The 24,623-nt window shown below is 47.6% G+C and overlaps 2 protein-coding genes across 2 annotated transcripts; one reads left to right on the top strand and one right to left on the bottom strand.

Annotated features, from left to right (window-relative positions):
* Nucleotides 1–6,263: 6,263 nt before the first annotated feature.
* Nucleotides 6,264–15,788, bottom strand: pik3cg (phosphatidylinositol-4,5-bisphosphate 3-kinase, catalytic subunit gamma). The gene is made up of 12 exons (XM_028954656.1): nt 15,771–15,788; nt 12,967–13,204; nt 9,708–11,715; nt 9,418–9,483; nt 9,099–9,324; nt 8,907–9,010; nt 8,660–8,806; nt 8,264–8,354; nt 7,984–8,114; nt 7,456–7,567; nt 7,210–7,367; nt 6,264–7,122 (listed from the first exon to the last, which is right to left on the bottom strand). Exons 3-12 carry the CDS (start codon nt 11,700–11,702, stop codon nt 6,841–6,843), a joined length of 3,312 nt encoding a protein of 1,103 aa, XP_028810489.1. The 5' UTR covers nt 11,703–11,715; nt 12,967–13,204; nt 15,771–15,788; the 3' UTR covers nt 6,264–6,840.
* On the top strand, nt 14,796–24,552 carry nampt1 (nicotinamide phosphoribosyltransferase 1). Its single transcript, XM_028954657.1, has 11 exons — nt 14,796–14,939; nt 18,066–18,222; nt 18,537–18,640; nt 19,503–19,631; nt 20,884–21,042; nt 21,137–21,273; nt 21,641–21,866; nt 22,420–22,539; nt 22,686–22,826; nt 22,905–23,039; nt 23,123–24,552. Exons 1-11 carry the CDS (start codon nt 14,886–14,888, stop codon nt 23,234–23,236), a joined length of 1,476 nt encoding a protein of 491 aa, XP_028810490.1. The 5' UTR covers nt 14,796–14,885; the 3' UTR covers nt 23,237–24,552.
* The last annotated feature ends 71 nt before the right edge of the window (nt 24,553–24,623 follow it).

The following is a 24,623-nucleotide window of genomic DNA, read 5'->3' as shown; positions in this document are numbered from 1 at the left end:
AAAAGAAAAGATAAAAACAGAACAAACATTTGAAAATCTGTTCTGAAGTCGACCGCCATATGGTAAGGTGCTTTTGATAAATCATAAATCCGTCACGCAGCCCCTTTTATTACATTTTCTCGTCGCGCGTGAACAAATAGAGTCGGAGTGGAGAGGATGGAGGGACCAACTGGGGTTTTGCGTTCAGAAAATAAGGAGGCCAAAAGCCCGTCGCAGATGTCCCTTGTCTGGCACAACAGATAAACTGCGTTGTAAACGTTTCATTTAAATATTTGAAGAGCAAATATTAGCCAATGGGAATCCGCGCCGGCTTCGTGTTTCGGGACTGTTTAATGACTAATTGGGCATCATTAACTGGGTCCACATGGATCGAAGCGCTTCGGAAATAAAGGATGTATTTTAAAGTGCCATATGGTCCAAATTATATATTAACCACTGCTTACCGGACGGCGATATTTTCATCGTGGGGCGTTTTGTATATAGAGGACAAACAGTCTGGACACCATTATCTCCTTGGCGACAGAGAGGGGGAGATGAGCGAAATGTTCATTCGTTACCACGCAGTTGGGACAGTTTATGACACATTTTGGTAGTTGATGTCGCCCCCGGCAGCCCCATGCAGTGACACGATTCGTCGCGTCCGCACAGCCTCGGTGCGTAAACTCAGTGGGAACGTCGCGATCTCGGGCCTGCGTTCCTACCCGGCGTCGAAACGGGGTGACGTCGCGGTTGTCGACGTTCCCGGCGACTCATTTTCATTCTCGGCCGTCTTACACTTCGTATTACATCGACCCCGGGTCGGCGAACGCGGCCGGGGGCCTCCATTTCACCCGCGTAAACGGGTACCTAAACCTCTCCAAAGCGCACAGAGGTGCACCACGTGCCCCCAGGCCCCTGCAGTGTAGGTCAAACACGTGACATAGGTGACACGTTTCGAATTTTTTGGCACACTTGCAGTGTCTGGTGTACTTGAATTCAATAAATTGTGATGGATTCGTGCGATTTTTATTCATAGGCCGGTTTTTCTTATAGATTTTCTGGTCCACTGTTGTACCGACGTTTCGAACCGACTGTGACGCGCACAGACTAATGTTCTTCATCGTGCGCGCTGTCGCAGAACCTCACCGCCATGATTTATTAGCTATTCTATAATCAAGTAAATGTGTTCAGCACCCTGAACTCCTGACATGTTTAGGTCACGTCGCACGTTTTCACAGATCTACAGCGCAACATTTACCAAAAAACGCCCTTAACCAGAGCGCCTTACAATCAGTAGTGACAGGGACATTCCCCCCCCTGGAGACACTCAGGGTTCACTGTCTTGCTCAGGGACACGATGGTAGTAACCTGGGACCTGGGTCTCAGCCACTAGCCCTGTAAAATGAATACAACCCAAACATAGACTGTAAGTATTACCACGGTTCCCCACTCCGTGTTTTTACTGTCCCTCAGTTATGCAAAAATGAATAAATAAAAAAAATATCTGTCTGAGCGCAGCAAGACCCCCCGTCCTGCTGAATCTGGATAAACGTGGAGAATTAAGAAACAGGGATTAACCCTAAAAAGACACACGGGACCCCAGGATCCCTTTGTGGGAGCCCCTTGTGCAGGGACAGGTGGGTTGCATATTTCCTTTACTCTGACGTCACACCGGTGGGCGGTTCTTAGTGGGGTTTTTTTCATTCAGTACTTTTCAATCAGCGGGCTACGTATGGTTCGAATTCGAAAATGTGGGAAATTTGGACGGAAGAGTAACGACCACAACACTTCGAGCGCGTGTTACGTACGTGGAGATAATAAGTGGGATTATTTTAGCTGGAATTGGCCGCGCTTTAAGTCCAGCATGAGCTTCTGCGCCCTGGACGGGTTCGGAGGAGGAGATGGAGGTGAGACTGCCGGTTCTGCCGGAGCTATGGCCAAATCAGCAACCGCATCCTGACAACAGCAAAAAGAAAAGACAAAAACAATCACAAGGCAAAGATAAAAAAAAAGTTGTCATGAGACAAGAAACATATTGCGTTTATAGTATTATCCTCTATATATTCCCTTTTGGGGGATATTTTAGGACACCTGCCAGTATTTAATATTTGGTCTCTGTCGCCCCCTAGTGGTGTTATTAATTTTATTTTCCTATTTCTGTACCTTCACTTCTTTATTCTGCGTCTTCCAACACATGGAAATAAATGCATCTGATTTCGTACTTAGCAAGAGATGGGGCACCTTAATGCCAAGTCAAGTCGTATTTTATTGTCTGACCATCTTTGCGGGCAAATACAGTACAGGCCAAAAGTTTCAACACACCTTCTCATTCAGTGTTTTCTTTATTGTCATTTACTTTGCCTTCACTCTGCGGTCCAGCTCACCCCAAACCATCTCGACTTGGTTCAGGTCCGGTGACTGGAGGTCAGGTCTCCACTTTTTATTAAGTACATAACTCCACATGTGTTCATTCATAGTTTTGATGCCTTCAGTTAGAATCTAAAATAAAGTGAAACACATTGAATGAGAAGGTGTGTCCAAACGTTTGGCCTGTACTATAGGTGAAGAATATAAATACTTTTACACAGTGATATTTATGATGAAGTTTCTGTCATGGAATGCTATTCTGCACAGAAGAGTTGGTATTAAATTATTAAGGTATGTGAATGTTGGCAGGTAGTTCAATCAGACTGAAGGTTATCAGAAGGTTCAAATCCTGAACCGCCGAGGTGCCGCCGAGGTACCCTCACGCCTTCCAGGTGTCCTGCAAAGAGAGGATCCTGGAGCTGCAGCATACAGAGCAGCGTTGCCAGATCCTAAATGTTGAAGTATTGTACCAGCAGCCATCGTATTGATGCTTGGGGGAAAGGAGGACATAGTCAACCCGCCTAATGAGCTCATCAAAGAGGGACAGATCCTCCATTTGGCAGCCAGGAACACGTCATCCATGGAGAGATACCTCTTCCTGGTGAGATCTGGTTAACCTCGTTATTATGATCGACAGAGGTTTGGTGGTATACTGATGACCTGAACTCCTTGACAGTTATTATCGTCTGTTTAATCGGTCCAGCAACATGCTCCTGTAATGTGTACCTAATTTTAGCCCGGTCGGCCGGCGGTATACGTTTAACACACAGATTACGGTCAAGGGCATGAAGGTGCTGGAGACCCACAATGACGACTACCCTCACGCCTTCCAGGTGTCCTGCAAGGAGAGGATCCTGGAGCTGCAGGCCACCTGAGGACAACGTGAGTTCTGGGTTCTGCGGATGACGCCTACAACGTCAGAAATACGTTTCGTTTTTCCGGTTTTAGTCCCCAGCAAGATAAAGTGGACTGGATTAAGTTAACTGTAATCTTTATGAAGCTCTCTGTTCATGAAAAAAATATTTGAGGGTCTCGTTCATGCGTTAAGCCCAGTCCTAGACCAAAAGACAGTAGCAGTCCATTCCAAAAGTCTAGGCTTAATTTGTGAAGGACAAACTGGCACTGAGTGCTTATCAATGTTAATCTAGGACATGATATTTTTATAGACTTTCCAAGAGACTCAGTCCAGCAGAAGGATGAGACCTTCAAAAGTGCAGCCAGAGAGGTGCAGAATGTCTCTGTAGGTCTTCTTTTCTGTTTGACTCTTATCTGCGTGTTATCTGTATTTTAAACTGATGAATATTCATCATGCAGTTATCCGATGGACTTCATTACTTTTGTAGTAGCAGCCTTGTCCGCTTTCAAGACCTACATAAAACCTTCTTCACTGCGTAGCCTCATGTGTAATTTCTGAGCTTCTTCAGTTATTTCAGAGTCTTGAGTTTTCCTGAACAGCTGGGTAGATGTGGCCCTCGCTGGATAAGGGACAAGGGTGCATGAAGGTGACTATGTGCATGAAATGCAGTGAGCCCTTCAACCCCCTCACCCGTAGGAGGGCCTGTTGGCCAGGGGAGTTCCTCGGTCATAAACCGGAAATTAATAATCAATGTCAGTCATATGTATGTGAATGTGCATACAGAATATTAACTGACCAACTACCCACACGGACCTTTTTGTTTGTGTGTAATTAACCCTCCTCATGACACGCCCAGGTGGAGCACAGCGTCCCTGTATTCTCTGCACTTCTTTAAAAAGGGTGGTAGTAGCCTAGTGGGCAACACACTCGCCTATGAACCAGAAGACCCGGGTTCAAACCCCACTTACTACCATTGTGTCCCTGAGCAAGACACTTAACCCTGAGTGTCTCCAGGGGGGGACTGTCCCTGTGACATATGATTGTAAGTCACTCTCGGTAAGGGCGTCTGCTAAATGCCTTAAATGTTAATGTAATCTACACAAACACCACACCCACTACCAACACCAACACTCAGGTGATCAGAGCTTTAATTCAACCCTGATAAATCTGAGTTTTAATTCAGCTTATCTATTTTTAAAATATTGCGTAATCAGTCACATTCTGTTCTGTCTGTCTGTGGTTCCTCAGATCAAAGCGGCACTGTGCACTCTGACAGCCATTATAACAAAATAAATCAGGTTAACATTTAATGGTCGTATTTAACAGGATGCATTCAGCAGACTTCAGTTTCCTTTTCCTGGCATTGTTTTGGCCCATTCTTGTTCTTTATTAGAGTACTGGGTGTGTATAAAATATCTACCTGTATAGAGCGACAGAAAAGAAAGATACATTCTGCAGTGTCATACTGCAAAATTCAGTTTTTGTTGTCTTTCTCTGCTGTAGGATGTGAAGGTCCAGTCAACGATCCCGAAGGTGGAGGAGGAGCCACCCTGGAGCTTCCGCCTCGGCAGGTCGAAATTCACCCACAGCTTCGCAGCGGAGAGCGAAGACGCCAGGCAGCACTGGCTGCAGGGGATCCGGGTGGTGGTGGTGACGGGCGAGGTGCCCGAGTCTCCCAGCAGCCCCGGCGTAGCCAACGGTGCCCATGAGAGCTCTGAGTAGAGAAGCTGAAGTCAACTCCACTCACAACAAGAACAATGTGGCGATAGAACTCAAGATGTGGAACCCATACAGAACTTACATCTACCTTTAATAACATTAATAATAAGTTATAAAAAAAAACATGCTTACGGGGATTTTTGGGAATAAACAGCTCACCACCCGTGTCTGGTTGTGCCGTACTCCAAAAAGTGTGATTTATTTATTTATTGTCATAAAGTCTCTTTTTAACGCACTCCTAAACTATTGTTATTGAAGAAATTGCTGTTTGTCCCCCTGTGCACTTTACTGACCTGTTTTTACGTATCAATTTTTATCTGTGATTGTACAAATAATTAAACTTCTAATATTCAGAGGTTTTTTTTTTTACTATAACATTTTTTTAAGGCATTAAAACTGCACTTCACCAAGCATCTGCTTATAACTTCCGCTGTGGCTTGAACATGGACGGGCGAACAGGGTTTAAACGGGAAGAGTTCTGTGGATCGGTTCCATGAAGATGCTAGAACATGAATGAAGAAGAAGCGAATAATGTAGAATGTAGATCAGACAGGGATCTTTGATGTTTCTGCAAAAAAAAATTGTCCTCTGTCCTAGTTTCTCCTCTAACTAATTTTTAATGTTAAATAAAAGAAACTTGTTTGTCATGTGGCTTTTTAAAAATGTTTTAAATGCCCTTTTCTCTGTTCTGTGGCCTGAGGACTAAACGAGAAGAAAGCAGAAGGCCTGTTTGATGCTACTTTCACTTCTAGTTCCTCAAATCAGCATGAATGGCACTTTTCATATGAACATTTTTTTTTTTTTTTAAGAGACAGCTGCCTTGCACTTCCCTTCCTGTGTTTCTTTACTCACTGGCCAGGCCAGAAAAACAGTTAAGAAAGTTGGCACTTACATTTCAACTAGCATTCACGCAAGAACCTTTAATTGGTTAAGTGCTTCATCTTGACTTGTGTCAGTGGACGTCTGGTTCTGGTATTTCTCATGGTTGGGCAGTAGGGTGGTTGCAGCCAATTGCCTACGAACCAGAAGTCCCAAGTTCAAACCCCACTTACTACCATTGCGTCCCTGAGCAAGACCCTTTACCCTGAGTGGATTGATGGTAAAAAGTTGAGTCCAGATTTACCCGGTTCCGGAGAGGTGGCTGAACTGGCCCTGAGCCTCATTGAGAAGATCTGGGATGTGCTCGAGAAGACGTCTGGCCGATTCTCAACACAACATGTCAGGCTCATGTCAGCTAGAGGTGATGCGAAACCGCACTTAGACAGCAGGGGGCAGCACTTTCCCACTCAGCGCAACCCAGCCAGACTAATACAACTAATACACATACAACAAACGGCAAAAATAAACTGTACATGTTTTTAATTCGATTGGAAAAAGACATATTAAAACAAATGCATCATATAAAAATATTCTAATAACAACATATAAAAGACGAGCTATTAAATATCAGCTATTTTAGGACTGCTTTTGGTTGGCTTCTGTGAAGCAGGGCAGCATAACAGCATATAATCGCCTCCCTGAATTTTTTAAACACTTGGTAGGCTACCGCAGGTAAACAGCAGGTGAACCGTGCTGCGTTCAAAACCAAGGCCACGACTGATGAGTTGGACCGGGGCGTGTACTACAGCTTCCTCGGTGTAAACACAGTAATATGTGCAGGTCTTTGTTTTTTTCCTGTTATTTCTGCAATACATCCACACTCCACAATAAAAAAAAAAACATTAAAATCACGTAGGCAGTTTTGGGGCAACATTTAACGTGGATTTACCACATTCTAATTGGAATAAAAACGCAGTTAAGACCAGGAACATGAACTGTCACTCTCTTTTTCTACCAGGGAATTCTTCACCTTTAAATGCTCAAACAGAAATACACACAAACACAAAGCTCCTTCTGAAAGCTCTCCCACCACGGCAAGGTCAGGCGGAGCGCTTCTCCACCCCTTGCTTGATCCCCAGCACCAGGTGTAGGAACCAGTTGAACTGCACGGTCCAGCCCTTGTCTCTGCAGATCTCGATCTGGTCCAGGAAGTGGCGCTGGGCGTCGTCCTCGGGCCTGCCCACGGTGAGCGCCTCTCGGATGTACTCGATGTCCTCCTTGCTGGTCAGCTGGGGCATGCCCGTCATGAGCATCATGGAGAAGAGGATGATGAGCAGGTTGGTGTGTTGCCTCAGGGCCAGGTAGGCCTTCACGCACACCTCCTGGGTTTGGGATTTAGGATTAGAAAACTGGTGAGAATTAATATGGAAAAATCTATTTCACAATCTAGAAAATGTCAAATTATGCACCTGAAACTTGAGGAAATGTGGGCTACTTTTCTTTCCACTTGTCCCCATAACGTAAAGGAAATCAGGGGTCAGCACGAAGGGGACTCTCTCCTTACTTATTCCCAGGAAGCTCTTGTAATTCCCCAGAATGTGTCCGAAATCAATGTGGAAAAGGTTTCCTTCAGTAATAAATAATAAGTAAATACTGATCTTTACAACATGAAAATGACCCCGGGGGATTTTTACTGCGCTCCTTCATTTGTTTACCCGCTTCCGTGACCATGATGTTGTCATTGTGGCGGTCACCGATGCCCAGGACGTAGGTGGCCACGCAGTAGCCACTGCAGGAGTAAACAAAGCGCTCCACAGTCTGCTGGAACTAATAGAAAAGAAAGAAAAAATATCATAATTAATGAGTGAAAAAACACAGAAAAAATTTTGTTTGTACAATTATTTTCATTTCTAAATACGAAATTAGCAGTTAGCAGGAAAAAAAAAAAAAAAAAACTCTTCTTTGGTTCTGACGTATTGATGTATAGTCAGGAGAGGTATGAGAAAGTAGGGTGTGTCAATCATGCCTACAGTCTCCGCCCCTTTTCAGCGTCTTGTTGTCCCCTTTTAAAACGTTTGGGTATCCTGTTGCCTGCTCTCTGTCCCAGCTCCGTGCTGCAGGGAGCAGTTTGGGTGAGCAGGTGTCACGTCGCGTCTCGCAGGGCCAGGACAAAAGCCACCAGGAAGTGCTCCGGGGGGAGTTTCCTTCCTCCCCTCACACCACAGCTCACAGGCAGCGCCCACCTTGTCCTCGCTCACGCACTTGTCTCGCAACCACTGGCTGAGTATTTCGTCTTTGAAGGCCCCCGTGTTTCCCACGATGCTCTGCTGGATGTTGGCGATGGTGGTGGCGTCCTTCACTATTTCGATCATCCCTGCGGATGGATTGGAGGCAGCGATTAGTGCCACAAACGCAAATGAAAAGCCCGGAACGGCCCGTGGCTTTTGACAAAACCATCCCTGTGGTCCCATCTGCTCCACATTTGATAAGACTGTTTACCGAGGGCCTTAACAAACATCTCACCTATTTTGTTGCCTGTAGAAATACAACCGTACGGCAGCAGTGACAGATCCAGCGATTCCGCCTCCCATATAGACTCCATAATCAAAAGAATCTGCAAAAACAAACCGTTTTATTTCTATTCATACCAATGATGATGTAGTGACAACACAATGTGCTTTAGCTTTTAGAATAAAATAATAAAAAAAAAAAGATTTCAATTTTATTGAGATGCACTAGTACCAGGCCCGGCCGTAACCAAATTTGCTAAGCAGGTGAATTCATGTGGCCTTGTTCTTTTCATATTAAGACACATTAATACCAACTAGTTTTAAGACTAGTGGAATGTTACACTTTTTTTTTTTCCTTCCAGAGCATTTGCCTATATTGCCTACGCCACGAGTGTTACGATGGTGACACCTGTAAGATGAGCATGTCCTGGCGAAGATCGTCCCCGTCTTTGAAAATGATCCCGATGGTGTCGCTGGACAGGGTCGTGGGGTCGGCCGGTTTGAACTGGAGCCACAGAGGCTTCTTCTTAGATGCCATGACTTTGCACTGTTCGATCTGGAAAGTGACGTAATGATGAGAGACGTGCATGTGTGTTTAAAAGGGCCGAGTTGTTAGATGTCTGTCAAACACCCCCCAACGCGTGCAGGTAACTCACCACCAGACCTCCAGCGCGGAGACCAGGGTCGTACGGCACTCTGAAGCTTTCGGGCAGGCCAGAGGACTGCAGACTCTCCAGTTTTTGTCTCAGTTGCAGCACGACTATGTTTTTGATAGATTCATTAGCACAGGCCGAAACCAAAAACGGATAAAAAAACTAAAAAAAAAAATGGCAGGAGGATCTCCTCACCCTGTGCCGACACGTCGTACTTCTCTACGGAGATGGCTTTGATCTCCCTTGTGACGTTCTGCAGGGCTTCGGTGATCTCCACCTGTTTCTTGAAGTCCTGGAGCATGGCGTTCCCGCAGCCTCGCAGGTAGGCCTCCAGGATGACGGCGTAGCGCTGCTGGTAGTGCATCGACTGGGCGATCTCGCTCCTGAGGAACCAGAAGAGGAAATGGCCGATCCTCTTGCTCTATTTAAAAAGGGGAAAGAAAAAAAACGCAACTCGTTCTTCTCTGGAACTGCCAATCTGCTGCGGCATCAAGAAAGGGGGAAAGAAACTTACCCGGAGGGCTCGCTTCAGCAAAAATCTGGCAAGCGCGCTGTCATGGTAGGGCTCGAACTTCACCGCCTTCGTGTCATAAGCGGGCACAGAGGAGACGTGGATCATTCACAAACACGTTACTCAACCGAGCCCGTCAGAGAGAGGCAACGATTCGCGGCGTCTAATTTGAATGTTTGTCCAAAAGGGTTCGTTGTTGCTTCATCTGCATAGTGGCCAGTGATACGTTACACATGCAAAACACACACTGTCACTTGCGCGAAGACAAAGAAAGGGAGGAACGAAAGTTCTACCTGTACAAGCTGGAGCAGGTAGCGCAGGACATCGTCATCGTCCAGGGTCTCCAACTTCCTGACGGCCATCGAGCGGACGTTGGTGTCCGAAAAGTGGCAATCTAGTAGCTGCATGGCCAGCCCTACGTCCAGCTGGCTACGGTCCCACGTGGTGCTCCTCTCCAGGAGCTGGTGGGTGGTCATCACGGCCTCCTGCTTGCCCCACTTGACCGAGCCCAGGAACTTGGGGTACGCCTTGGGGTTGCGGAGACACTCCTGCTTGAAGTGCCAGAGCAGCTCCTTGTCCTCTGGGCTGAGCGGGTGCAGCGGGTCGGTGGACACGATCTGCTGGAACTGCTTCCGCAGGTGGTTGGGCATCTCCCGCTGTCCCCGATCCCCCTCCGCCTCGGAGTCCCGGGACTCGGGGCTTTTAGGCAGAGCCACTGGGTAACAGTACTTGTCCAGCATGATGACCACGGCCATGGAGCTGGTCTTGTCCGGGTTGGTGGCGGAGGTCAGCTTGTCGGCGTTAACGCTGCTGTTGTCTTCACTCTTGTCTGGCATCTTCCACATGTGCAGGACGAACTCGCCCTGACGGAGCAGGGAGCGGTGGTCCACCAGCAGCAGGTTCACGTAGTACAGCAAGCGGCTCTTGCACCGGCCGTCAAAGCTGCCGTCCAGGTTGGACACTTTGGAGGTCTGGGTCTGGGCCTTGCCACAGGACACTTGCAGGCTCAGGCGTGACCCCTTAGGCAGGTCCCGAATCTTGATGTTGAACTCCAGCCAGGCGTTCCACAGCACTTCCTCGGTGAAGGGCTTGGAAGTCGTCCTCTCCTGCGCCAACAGCTGCTGCCCGTGGAAGATGCTGGCCTCCACAAACACGATGAGCTCGGAGTTGCGGGGCAGGGACGGGATGTCGATGCCGAGCACTTTGACCCGGAATTTACGGTTGCAGTCCCACATGGAGATGGTGAAGACCTTGTCATGGTCTTTCTCGTCGATGGTCAGTTGCTCGTGCGTGCCGGCCACGCCCGTGCAGTCGTCCACCTGCGACCAGTCCTCCTTCTCAACCACGTCCTGATCCGGATTGGGGGCCGACTCCAGCACAAGGTGGATCTCCTCGCCGTTTTTCAGGCACTGTCTGACCCAGTGAAAGTCTTTGATGGCATAGTTGCCAAAGACGTAGTCCTCTCGGCCGCAGACTCTCAGGACATAGTCCGACTCGGTTACGTTCTCGGGGATGTCCAGCAGCGCTTTCTTGTTCGCGATTTTGGTGAAGAAGCTCTGGAGCACTTGGAACGGCGTGTCATCGATAGAGACCTTGATGGTCTGGCTGGACGTGTTCCTGTGTATTACTAGAAGGACGTGGCCGTTACTGATCCTGCTGGTGAGGTACTCGGGGAGGGGCTTGGTGGTCACCCAGGGGTCCATCGAGTACAGCCTGGCGTCCCTGTCGGAGAGCTCGATTTTCCGAGGGGTCAGCAGCTTCCTCCGGGTGAACTCCAGCTCGTCGTCGTGGACGTTGCTCACGTCGGTGACGTCGTAGCCGATCAGGTAGTTCAGGTACCTCTGATACTGGAGCGACTCCTCCGAGGGCTGCGGCCTCCTGTACATGTGGATTTTCCCCACGTCCTTTTTCAGCACTTTCCAGTAGCGAATGCAGTCCAGGGTCTGGAACACCTGGTGCCTGTCGTAGATCTCACACCAGCTCCCCTTCTTCTGGTAGCACAGGATGCAGTGGTCGGGGGAGTACTTCTCGTAAAACTGCGGACTGATCTGGTCGGCGACGGCTTTGAGCCACACCTGAGCCTTCACCTGCTCCACAGTGCAGTTCCCGGCCACCTCCAGGTTTAAGGTGTCGGGCGCATTACTGGTCTTGCTGGTGGTCGGGAGAACAAACTCTACGGTCAGCTGTTCCGAGCCCACGGCTGAGCTGGAGGTGAACGCCTTCATTTTCCTTCTCCTCCGTCTGCTCGGGACTAGCGGAGATTCGTCATCGCTGCACTGCTGTTCCATAACCCAGCGTTATCTGGAGCATGAGACAGTGACAGGGGCACGTTCAGAGTAACGTCCTGGTCTCTTTACATGCAGCCGCTTTGAAGACGTGACCTCACTTCCCCTCGGGATGTTCGTCAGGCACAAATCAGTCCATGGTTAATTAAAATTCAAACTCTTTCAAGTTCGTTTAAACACACGTGGCCTGAACTCTGCACAAAAGAAGCTATAAATACATTTACATTTACGGCATTTATCAGACGCCCTTATCCAGAGCGACTTACAATCAGTAGTTACAGGGACAGTCTCCCTGGAGCAATTTAGGGTTAAGTGTCTTGCTCAGGGACACAATGGTAGTAAGTGGGATTTGAACCTGGGTCTCCTGCTTCATAGGCGAGTGTGTTACCCACTAGGCTACTACCTACTACCACAGTTCACTCGGATATAAACTCGGATGCTGACGCCACATATGACATTTATTTTTGGTGGTAGTAGCCTAGTATGAACCAGGAGGGGGGGGGGAGTGTAGGCAGTGGTGGCCTAGTGGTTAAGGAAGCAGCTCCGTAATCAGAAGGTTGCCGGTTCGAATCCCGATCTGCCAAGGTGCCACTGAGGTGCTGCTGAGCAAAGCGCCGTCCCCACACACTGCTCCCTGGGCGCCTGTCATGGCCGCCCACTGCTCACTCAGGGTGATGGGTTAAATTCAGAGGACAAATTTCACCTTGTGCACCGTGTGCTGTGTATCACATGTGACAATCACTTCACTTTCTTTCGATCTGTCCCTGTAACTACTGATTGCTGCAAATGTAAAAAAAAATATGTGTCTAATTTAGTGCAAGCAAGGTAAATGGGCACATTTATTCTGCAAAACATCTACATTTTCCAGCACAGTCTTGTGACCTCAAAGACACTAATTCTATGTCCACAGTCGTAGGCACGCCATTCCGGTGAGGGAATTCACTCCCACATATCGCTCCTGCCGACCGATGGAAACAGCTCGTTTCGTCGCAGGAAGTGTTTCGAAGCAGGAAGCGAGCGCTGGGCTGCCTGCGCTCCGGCGTGAAACTTACACGGAAACTTGCGCCGTTTCGTTTCACACCACGACGCGGACATCGCGACCCCGTCCGCCCCACGCACCGAAAACCCCGGGCGATTTAACCGAGCCCCGACCGGCGCGTCGCGGGGGAGGAAACGGCGGGGATGCCGCCCATCCGCCTTCCGCTCTTTAAAGTAACGGTGCCGCGGCGGACCGGCTCCGCGACCCCGGGAGGAGGAGGCGCCTTACCGCTCAAGGCAGCGCCGCGACTCGGCCCGCGGGCCGGCAGGTGTCCAGTCGGGGCATTTACGCAGGGCGGCGATCCAGGAGGTCCCCAGGAGGTCTCCTCGCCGTGCGACGACTGTCGCGACTCGGTCGGGTCTTTCCGACCGCGCTCGGCCCCTGTCGGGCTCCGATTGGCTGAAGCCTTCAGTCCCCTGTTCCTATTGGCCGAGCGCTGTTCCATTTGCAAGTGCGCGTCAGATGGCTTCAAGGAAAATGATCAAATTGTTCTTTTTTATGTGTCCACACATACAACCTTCACCAAACAAAGTCATGAAACAATTTTTAATAAAGTGGGGGACTTTTTTTTTAATACTTTAATACTGCAAGTATTTATACTTGCAGGTTCTTAATATTTGTTCATCCTTGGCAGCCAAATGAAATGAGCTGGAATGACATTTTCCAACTTTTAACGTCCGTTAGAATGTCATGTGATAACAACGTCGTTGAACATGAACTCGAGTATTAAGCATCGGGGCGGGTTTTACTGCATCTTGGCGCCCTCTAGCGCTTAGACTAATGAAAGAAATGTAAATTTCAGACCTTCCGAACAGAACCGATTTCCCCCTGAATTGTCAAATGTGCTCCACCCAGGTAACACAAGGTAAAATTATGTTTCTTATTCTGGTTTCACCTAATGCGATGTGTTAATTTAACAATTTTATTCATTTATTCATCTCATCAAATAGGCAGTCCTGAGATAAGGAAGAACAAATTTAATGATTTAAAAAAAAGACTAATTCATGGTTGGTTTCTCTCTTCATCTGTCCATTAAGAACAGTTGGTGTTAACAGCACGAGACAGCAACAGCACTACAAACACCCTCAGCATCAGTGGGAGTCCGGTGGAGACAGTGAGCAGCTTCAAGTACCTGGGTGTCCACATCTCAGAGGACCTGAAGAGGTCTGGATACATCCAGGTTCACACTAAGTGGGCAAAACAGCGCCTGTACAACCTGAGACAGCTGAGGAAGTTCAGGGTGTCTCCAGAAATCCTAAAGACCTTCTTCACTGGCGCTGTGGAGAGCGTCCTGACACAGAACCTCACAGAGGGTGATCCATGTGGTGGAATGCTGCTGCAGGTGGAATGCATCTCTACAGGACATTTACACCAAGCGATGTAGGACCAGGATCGTCAAGGTTATAAAGGACAAATCACACCCTAAAACACACCCTGTTTCAACATCTAAAATCAGGCAAAAGACTCATGGCCATCATGGCCAGAACAGAGAGAATCGGGAGGAGTTTCTGTCCTCAGGCCATAAGGATGCTCAACCAAGACATGTCACCACACCTCACACCTCCAAACCCAACCATCTGAATGTTCACTGTCCATTTCATTACTACTCTCTAATCTGCGCCGCTTGTTATTGCACAATTAGTGCACTTTACCTCTGAAATGTATCTCACTGTTATATTTTATTTGACTGTCAGTGCAGTATCCATAGTCACCATCTGTCTGCCTTCCGTTCTCCCCTAAACATTTGCTTGCAATTTTAGCCTGCCTACTTCTTTTTTACTTTTTTATTATTAATTTATGTGTTTCAGTTGCACTTATTCAGTCAAGATTCCCATTTTTATTAAAAATCGTGAAATATCTTTTTCGAAACGTGTGCGCGCATTTATTAATTCGTTCCTGGACGCTAGGGGCGTAGCAGGCCGCGCGCGTTCACGTTTCACGCTGCCGCCGCCCCGCCCTCCGCCCCTCCCACCTCGTCAGCGCCCGACGCGGACGCCCATTGGCTGCGGCGGCATGACGTCAGCGGCCGCTCGGCTGCTGCGAGCGGGCCGCCTTAGTCCCGCCCCCCGGCCAGCCCTTCCCCGTCCTCCCCCGGTACGGAGCCGAGAACAACAGGACTGACAGCCGCGACTCGAGGCGAGGGGAAGATGGAGCACAGAGACCCGGACTTCAACATACTGCTGGCCACCGACTCGTACAAGGTGAGGGCCCGGGAGCGGAGGTGAGCCGACGCGCTTCCATCCCCCGGGGCCATCACGCCGCTGCCGGCCGCGCCAGCCCGCTAGGCCGAGTGGGAGGAGGGTGCCCGGCCACGGGGGCCAGTTTCACAGCATCTTCGGGGGATTATTGTGCATTTTACATTCCCTCCCCCCGGCGGGTTTTGGTGGCGCAATAAAGCTGCGTGCGCGGTGCCGCTCCGGACGCCGCGAATCGGGAGCCCGTCCGGCTCCGGGGCTTCGTTAAAGCTCCAGGTTTTAATGTCACGGGTCACAAATTAGCCGTGTGTGAGAAGGGGTGTGCTGCTCGACTTCTGACATTTTCCCCCCACCGAACTTCGCTCGTTCGCGTTTTTTTTTAAACGAAAGCGAAGCGGTTGGACCGGCAAAAGCGAAAGGAAGCGTCTCGAAGGGAAAAGACAAAATTCCCCGCGTTCCACGACGTCGGAGATGGGAGAACAATGAAGAACCTCGCGGGGTGAAATCGCGTTACCGATCACGTTTATCCACGATTACAAACCAAAAAGTTTCTTCTTAATAAATGGGGTTTTGCGGTTTTCTTTTTGGAATGTCTATGCTGATTATATAGTATTGATTATAGATTATATCGGTGTCTTGTTCGTCATGTCCCCACGTTGGCAGTTTAGACGAATAAATGCAATTTGGAGCCCAGAATTTGAATTTGACTGCGGCCCATATCTACCACCATTCATTCGTTTCCCTGTGGTAGAACATTGGTTTATCCTCGGGGCTCCGGTTCTGCGATGTTCTCCAGTGCCTAAAGGGTTTTGGCGACGTCGCAGTCTCCACATTTACCGCAGGTTCTGTGCGACCCGGTGGCGTTGTCCGGCGGCTGCTGTCACTCTGCCTCAACAAAAAAAATAATTAAAAGACTCCAGCTACTGCGCATGCGTGAACGCGGACCGGTAGGCCGGGAGTTGTAGTTTTTTTTTTGTCCTATGCTAAGTTAGCATATGTCTGATAATCTATTACGAATGTAATCGAAATGCTTGAATTTGTATTGAGGCTCTCGTCAGTTGCAAGTTATACAGGTCATAGGTAATTCCTCCAAAATGAATGATGAAGGTGGTTGTTTATTTTTAAAGCAATTTGAACCCTCTTCCGTTCGTTTAATTTAAGATAAACAGGGAAATGGGTCAGGCTTTGAAGAGACCCGTAGGAAAGGTCAAGGTTCGTTGGAACCGTAGACGTCCGTGACCTTTACAGGCTGCATTCCCACAGAGCGAGGATGAGGCGACACAGCGGGTCGTGCGGGAGGTGAGGTTATATAGGACCTCCTCCCAGCCAAACCTCGCGCGGGGGCTGATCGATACAAGTGTTAATCGTGTGTGTGTGTGTGTGAGTGTATTTACGCGCCCATCTACGTTTACCCTGGCCACAGTCTACACACTGTTTCCCAGCTGTGGTCTGGGTGTGAGGAAAAATTAATTGGGGAGCACTAAAAATGCGCAGATTTCTTCATGAACAATTAATTCAGCCATAAAAACATAATAATAGACGATTGTCAGTTGACAGCCAGGTATGATGCAACACAGCGGCACTGCAAATTTCGGTATGTGTGTGTGTGTGTGTAGGTGAGTATACTTAGATATGAGCCTTTTTTAAATTTCGTCCACGGTTTGATGCTCGTCTCACAATGTGACCCTGTGACCTCCACCTTCTGAGGACACTTCTGTCCGCCATTACCACAGAGTGCAACACTGAGGCGGCTACCTATTGGCTGCCGAGCGTTCCCGATTCGTCTGCAGCTGTCTCGTGGTGCGTGAGACTTCCTCGTGTGGCAAGGGAGAATGCGGCCTTCTGGGAGTTCGGTGGGATCCAGATGTTCGAGACAGAAACTTAATTTTTTTGGTCGGGGTGGCATATTGTCCCCCAGAATCTGATTGTTGCGACACAGAGGGGAAAAAAAAGACCCCCAGAAGCCCCCCAAAGCGATGGCGGTGCAGATTTTTGCAGTGCTTTATGATCCGTGGAGAGTCGGGGGTGAGGAAAGCGTGGCGTGACATGCGTGCTTCATCTTGAATAGCTGATAAATTTAGCTCCCGCTCGGCACACGTCCTTGGAGCCCGGAGCCCAGGGTCACTTCTCCAGACACTGCTTATCATTCAGCAGTTGTTTGTGAGAAAAAGGTCTTTTGATTCCTGCGCTTTCTGGGTTCATTGAACTTCCCTCAACTGGCAGGCGTCTGTAAAAGTCGTCCCAGGACGCCGTTTCCCTCGAGTTAAATATGTGCTCCTCTCAGTTGTTCGCCAGGGTCTTTTTTTTTTTTTTTTTTTTTTCCCAGCTAGTTCTGTGCGTGACAGAAGATGGCTGGACACTTGGTCCTGGCCTCGCTTGAGACGCCAGCAGTAGGTGGCTGGCTGCACCATACATCCCAGACGAAGATTCTGCTTTTACTTGTTCAACGTGGCCAGTTTAAGCAGGAAATGTATGGGTCTCTGCATGGCTGGTAGTAACCCAGCGGGTCCCAGGTTCAAATCCCACTAGCTACCATTGTGTCCCTGAGCAAGACACTCCAGGGGGGACTGTCCCTGTCCCTACCGGTTGTAAGACGCTCTGGATAAGGGCGCCTGATAAATGCGGTAAATGTAACATAAATCCTGAAACCCGCCATCACTGGGAGGAAGAGTGAAAAATAAAACTGGTGAATTTCTAGTTAATGCTGTAGCTGTTTGAGCCCCAGTCGTGATGTCAAAGGCCATCGCCATTCCGAAGTCTGAAAAGTCAGTTATGCACAATGCTTAGTGCAGGCTTGATAAAATCATTATTTATTATAAAGTTGTATTAATCATTTAATTTTCTTTTTTTTTTTTTAATGAAGATGTATATATTGTATTCATGTCGCACATTAAAATGGTTAATTAGGCAATATTGTGGTGTAAGGCAGGTCATATCCCAGTGATAATTTTTTTATTGGTGTACTGCCCGGCTCAGTGTGTGTTTATGATATGGGCAATATGGTGTTTACAGACCACACAGCACCGCAGGCTGGATCAAAATGGGGGCGTGGCCAAGATCATCAGAACACACCCGTTATTGTTCAGGTTTCTGTTGGCCGCCGTGTTAACCGCGTTTTCTTTCTTTCTTCAGGTCACACATTACAAGCAGTATCCACCCAACACCAGCAAAGTCTACTCGTACTTCGAGTGTCGGGAGAAGAAGACGGACTCAACAAAGACCAGAAAGGTCAAATATAACAAAACCGTCTTCTACGGCCTGCAGTACATCCTCCAGAAATACCTGACAGGTATGTGTCACGGACGTGGACGTGTGGTTCTCCAGGGAACCTTAAAAATAAGCTGTGATCTCAGTCAGGGTGGCGTGTGCCGCGCTAAAAATATTTATTCGGGTTTGTTGGAGCGGCTGTTTGTTTTAATCTCGCCGCGTTGTCCCCATTCAATCGGATGCCATGGTGGGACTGCTTTAAAGGGGTACACGGAGACCAGCTTTGGTCTGTTTGCCCCGCTCGTACCCGGACAAAGCCGCCCGGTGAGAACGTTGCAGTAATGCGGGCACGGGGCCGCATTTTTTCACCACTCCCCCCCCCCCCCCCCCCACCAGGCAAGGTCATCACCCCGCAGAAGATCCAGGAGGCCAAGGAGGTCTACAGGGAGCACTTTCAGGATGACGTCTTCAACGAGAAGGGCTGGAACTACATTCTGGAGGTAAAAGGTCACGGGACATTTTTAATTGATTGCCCAACCGCCCTGCAGTTCCATGCTGAACATTTGTTTATCGGGCAGGCTGCTTTCAATCCGATTACCCCATATTACATTTTCTGGAGCAATTCTGGACTTTTCCAGTGTGCTAGGACATCTCGTATCCTGCCCTCGTGCATATTTCATATCAAATTGGATTTTATTTGCCTGTTATTAGTGTAGCTGTGTGTCTGTCAACTGTGTATTTTGATTTCTTTATTGTCGTGGTAGGGATGCACTCATAACCGGGTTATACTTAAGACAACAACTAATAAAAAAAAATAAAAAAGAAATACCCTGATATAATGTCACTACCAGGTGTATGATGGGATTGCATTTACATTTTACATTTACAGCATTTATCAGACGCCCTTATCCAGAGCGAATTACAATCAGTAGTTACAGGGACAGTCCCACTGGAGACACTTAAGTGTCTTGCTCAGGGACATGATGGTAGTAAGTGGGGTTTGAACCTGGGTCTTCTGGTTCATAGGCGAGTGTGTTACCCACTAGGCCACTACCACCCTACTGCACTGCACTGTCACAAAATTCATAAGCTCAGTGTCTGACATTGCGATTAGATTTATCGTGCAGCCCTGCATGGAAGCACAGACCATTCTCTGTTGGGCTTTTAAAGAACTTTTTGATGCAATGCCTGACGAGCGTAAGAATTTTCGGAATTCTGCGTTCACCTGTGCTACAGATGATCAGATACATCATGCGTATGTGATTTGCACCTAGAACCTAGATTGCGCAACCCAGTTATTAGAACGTGATGCGTCTTGTTCGCATGCGCTGCTGGTGACGTTGCGTTTTAATTGATTTGCAGAAGTACAACGGTCACCTGCCCATCGAGATCAAGGCCGTGCCGGAGGGCAGCGTAATACCGCGGGGGAACGTGCTCTTCACCGTGGAAAGTACCGACCCGGAGTGCTACTGGCTCACCAACTGGGTCGAGGTGAGTGCGACGCTGACACAGCGGCCGCCGGTGAAACGGATCTATTTATACAAGCGCAGCTATTCTTCTGCCCCACTCGGTTTGCGGTGTGTCGTTCTTACTGGGTAGCTCACCCAGTTTGTCCGGTCGGAGGGGAACGCAACCTTTCGCGCAGAGGTGTGGCTTCAGAGAAACAAAAGTTGTGCCCCACAGCCGCGGTCCTGCCATCGCGGGTTGCCGAGTTGTCATGTCACCAACGGATCCTAGTTCTGCGATCACACCACAGGCGGTTCGTTCAAATTATTGCGTAAGACAGTTCTCATATGGCACGATTGAATGGCTTCCGCTGCTTTCAATAAAGAAGGTTTAAACCTAGAAAGGAATATGAGCGCGTGTACTTGAACACGGTAATACAGTAAGCATTTTTTTTTTTTTTTCTCGAATCACATTTTAGAACTGGAACACTGTGTCTCAAATTGCATACTTCACTCTCTCAGGCTTGTAGCTACCCTCATGTAGCAGAAGGTGGGTGGTGACCAGGAAGCCATGAATGTTAGAATGCTTGGAACTGATGGAAGAACATTTCAATCAGGCGACTCCATAGGGCACACATTCATTCGATGTGATCAATATTTGCAGTCAGTCATCAGAATGCACTTGAAAGGACACAGTGTTCTTCATGGAAATTGACACGATTTGCCACACAGTGATCATATTTCATAATTTCCACATTGGCCTGAATATAAGACGACTTGTTACAAAATATTGAATTTGGCGCCATCTACCTGTATTTAAAAAAAACAATCCAATTTAATGCATAAAGTTAGTAAAATCCCGCTATAAGCAGAACGTTGGGATCTGTTGTCCAGGACGAGTATTATTCAGGGGTGAACTGGAACCTGTTATTTCAGGAGCGGCATGGCCGTTGGGTTCACTGGTCATTGTGTGAGGGCTGTGTGGCCCTGGAGCCTCTGCCAGAAGCCCCTCTCTGGCGTGGGCACGGCAGTCCAGCCCCGGGGAAAACCCGATGGCCCCGGTCTGTGTTGACTCAGCCGGACGTCTGCCCGACGCTTTCCCAGGAGGAGCGAGCCGACGCCCGGATAAAGGGTCATGCAGGTCGGCTTTAAATTCCCGTTCCAGCTGACTACACCGGAGCGCCACGCGGCTTTGTCTCCCTGCGCCAGAGCAGAAAAATTTATTCCAGCAAAGTGGGGTGAGCTGCTGGACCCCTGTTCCCTGCTAATGCGCCAATTTCTGCCCAACCCCTCCACAGACCATACTGGTCCAGATATGGTACCCAATCACCGTGGCAACCAACTCACGAGAGCAAAAAAAGATTCTGGCAAAGTACCTGATGGAAACGTCCGGAAACCTGGAAGGGCTGGAGTACAAGCTGCACGATTTTGGCTACAGGGGGGTGTCATCACAGGAGGTCAGTGTTGTACATGAATATCATAAAACATCAATATTTACGTGCATATTGTTCTTTCTTTTATGTATTGTGTTTTTCATGCTGCTGCTCTCAGACTGCAGGTATCGGGGCATCAGCTCACCTGGTGAATTTCAAAGGGACCGACACCGTCGCTGGGATCGGCGTCATCAAGAAATACTACGGAACCAAAGACCCGGTCCCGGGATTTTCAGTTCCAGCTGCAGAACATAGGTAGTGTTATTATTATTGGACACCAGAACTGCCAAAGATTGTGTCCAGTAATATCAGCGCATGTCTGAGGCATACTATATCAGGGCCACGCCCACTGCCCTGACCAACTTGCTGATTATCAGCGCTTAAATGTAAGCACTCTGATCGGTGAACTAGTGAATTAGTCAGGGTGGTAGTAGCCTAAAGGTTTAACACCTTTAGGCTATATATGTATATAATGTATATAAAAAATAAGTGTAATATTACACTTGCATTTTGCAGTAGTTGGTGGCTGTGCAGTGCATAAGGGCTTTTCCGAATTTTAAAAATGGCCACACTGCCCTCTAGAGGCAAGAGTAACACAACACTCCACACTTTTCTTTACCAGCACCATCACAGCATGGGGTAAGGACCACGAGAAGGATGCCTTTGAACACATCATCAAACAGTTCCCCTCTGTCCCAGTGTCCATCGTCAGCGACAGCTACGACATCTACAATGCTTGCGAGAAGATCTGGGGTGAGGACCTCCGGGGACTGATCGAGGCGAGGAGTGCTGATGCCCCGCTGGTGGTGCGGCCGGATTCTGGAAACCCACTGGACACGGTGCTGAAGGTACTGGAAGGCTGTTCAATCAGGGGTCTTTTGCAGGACGACCACAACCAGTCAGATCAGCGGTCTGTTCCTTTAAAGCCATCCGCCAGACTGTTTATTCCCGGGGTAGACATGTTGTGTTTGGTTTTACTCCAGGATACAGACTGGGCCAGTCTGCAATAAGGAAGAGACAACACTGATGAAATGAGACAAACATGAATATAATCCACTATTAGACACTCTGATTGTCTGTACCAGACCAGACTGATTACAGACACCGATTGGCCTGTACATTATTCCCCACCCAATTGCTCAATTAATCCACATCAGTATCACGGGTCCCGGAGCCCATCCCAGGCCATGGGGCCACAAGGCACAGGACTCACTGATTGTTAAGTTTTATCATTTGAAGAAAATAAGCAAATTAAATAAAAAATATCTATATGTATGCATACATATAATCTAACAAAATATATTTAAAGAAAATTTAGAAATTTATTGCAAATACATAATGAATTTACCATTTTTGGCACAGTATTTTTATTTTTAATTTTTATTTATTTATTTTTTGCAGGTTCTAGAGATTTTGGGCAAGAAATTCACACCCCAGGAAAACTCCAAAGGCTACAAAGTGCTTCCACCCTACATCCGCGTCATTCAGGGGGACGGTGTGGACATCAACACACTGCAGGAGGTAAAGACTCCTTATGGCCTGAGCTGTAATGGATTGAGAGTCTCATCGTTATTTCCCCGACGAGAAGATGAACCAGATTCCGGACTGAAACGTGCCTTGCTGGAAAGTGGGATATGTGGGTTCAGACCGCTTCCTGTTACCCGCAGATCGTTGAGGGGATGAAGGAGCACCGGTGGAGCATCGAGAACATCTCCTTTGGCTCGGGAGGAGCCCTGCTGCAGAAGCTGACCAGAGACCTCCTCAACTGCTCCTTCAAATGCAGTTACGTCGTGACCAACGGCCTGGGGGTGAGTACCTGGGGGTGACCGGCCGGCCGACCGATCCTTTTTCTCCTGTTTATCCATGACATCATCTGTTTGTTTCAGGTCAACGTATTCAAAGACCCTGTTGCAGATCCCAACAAGAGGTCAAAGAAGGGTCGCCTGTCACTGCACCGGACACAGAGTGGAGACTTCGTCACCCTAGAAGAAGGAAAGGGGGATTTAGAAGAGTATGGACAGGTAATTTCCCCCCCCCTCATTCTTCTTTGTCAAATTTTAGCCTAATACATTTTAGAAATTCCCCTTCCCTCTCTGTCCCACAGGATCTGTTGCACACGGTGTTTCAGAACGGGAAGATCGTGAAGATGTACACATTCGATGAGGTTAGGGACAATGCCAGACTGAAGGAGTTTGAAGTGGAGGAACTTCTGCACTAAAGGAATATTGGCCCACCCTTGCCGGCCCCTCGGTCCCTCAAAACCTTGGCCCTCTGTGGGGCGTCTGACCCAAGGCCCGGGCCATGAGCTGCAAAACTGGAGGCGGGAGGAACAAACACACACTGTACCCCGTGTTCTGCGTACAAAGCTGTTCTGTGTTTCAATTTTCCAAAAAAAAAAAATCTGCTAAGCTTTGATGTCTCTTTTTAACAATGGGCAAATAAAAAAGAAATCAAGAAATAATGTATGATGACAATATATATAATGTAATGTAAACAGTGTATCTGACTAGGCATTGCTAACGATCACACATCTTCATGGCAAATGGGGGTCAATGTGTATTTTTCCAGAGTTCCTGAGATCTGTGTGTGTTCCATGTGACTGTATGGATGAAAGATGTACATGTTAAGTCTCCTCAAGTGTGCGTGTGTATGCAGACCTTTAAACAATTTACAATTTGACAGGAATTACGTGTTCCTTATGCAAGTGTGTGGAGGCTATCTGGTTCCTTTTTTCAGGAACGAGAAGCATAGTCCCTTGATGGATGAAAACACGCTGACGTTTCCAAGGCCGTAGATGTTAAGTCGTAAATTAGCGGGCTTTCCAAAAATCTGTAGGCCAACGTATCTACGGCAACGGCAACAGCACCTGTTTGTTTATTACTCTGATTATTCAAATGATTAGTAGTACAAGTACAGATATTTGTCTTTTAAGTCACGTTTTTTCTATCATTTTGAAAACATGCCGTGCAATTATGGGGAAGGGAGAGATTTGTTTTTACTATTTTGTAATATTCACAGATGTCTCCATCTTCATAAATGCTTATTTTTTATGAATGAAAGAAAATCTTGCCAGAGTTACTGCATTTTCCATGCTCCAGAATAAAAAGAAAGTGGCCAAAATGCCCTTTTTCTTTTGTATAGAACAGATTGTGTGTATCTGCTGATCAGATAAAGAAAAGAATTGTCTAATGCCCATTTTATACCAGCGGTTTAGAGACTGATGTCAGCTCTAGTACAGGTTTTTTTTTTATGTTTCATTCTTTCTTTCTTCTGATTTAGATGTTCAATTAACATGATGGTTGCAGTGTTGTCATTAAAAAAATCATGCTGTCTCTTTAATGAAAAGTTTTAATTTCACTCATTAAAGTCAAAATAAACATTAGGAAAGAGAAATACATGCATTCCCTTTTGTAGCTGCTGTGAAGTTCTCAATGCACTCTCCTTCAGACTACTAGTAAGTCGCTCACATTTTGAAGATATATTGTACTAGGAACTTGTGTGAAAGTTTAAATAAAAAAAAGGAATACCACCCGAGGCTGTTTCATATTATCCATTTTTTGTTAGGTTGTCTTGGTTAATTGTATTTCTGTTGTTTTTATCTGCTC

This window comes from Denticeps clupeoides, chromosome 15 (assembly GCF_900700375.1).
Source record: "Denticeps clupeoides chromosome 15, fDenClu1.1, whole genome shotgun sequence".
Lineage (NCBI taxonomy): Eukaryota > Metazoa > Chordata > Actinopteri > Clupeiformes > Denticipitidae > Denticeps > Denticeps clupeoides.
Note: the sequence above shows the minus strand (reverse complement) of the source record. Positions and strands in the feature narration are given on the sequence as shown.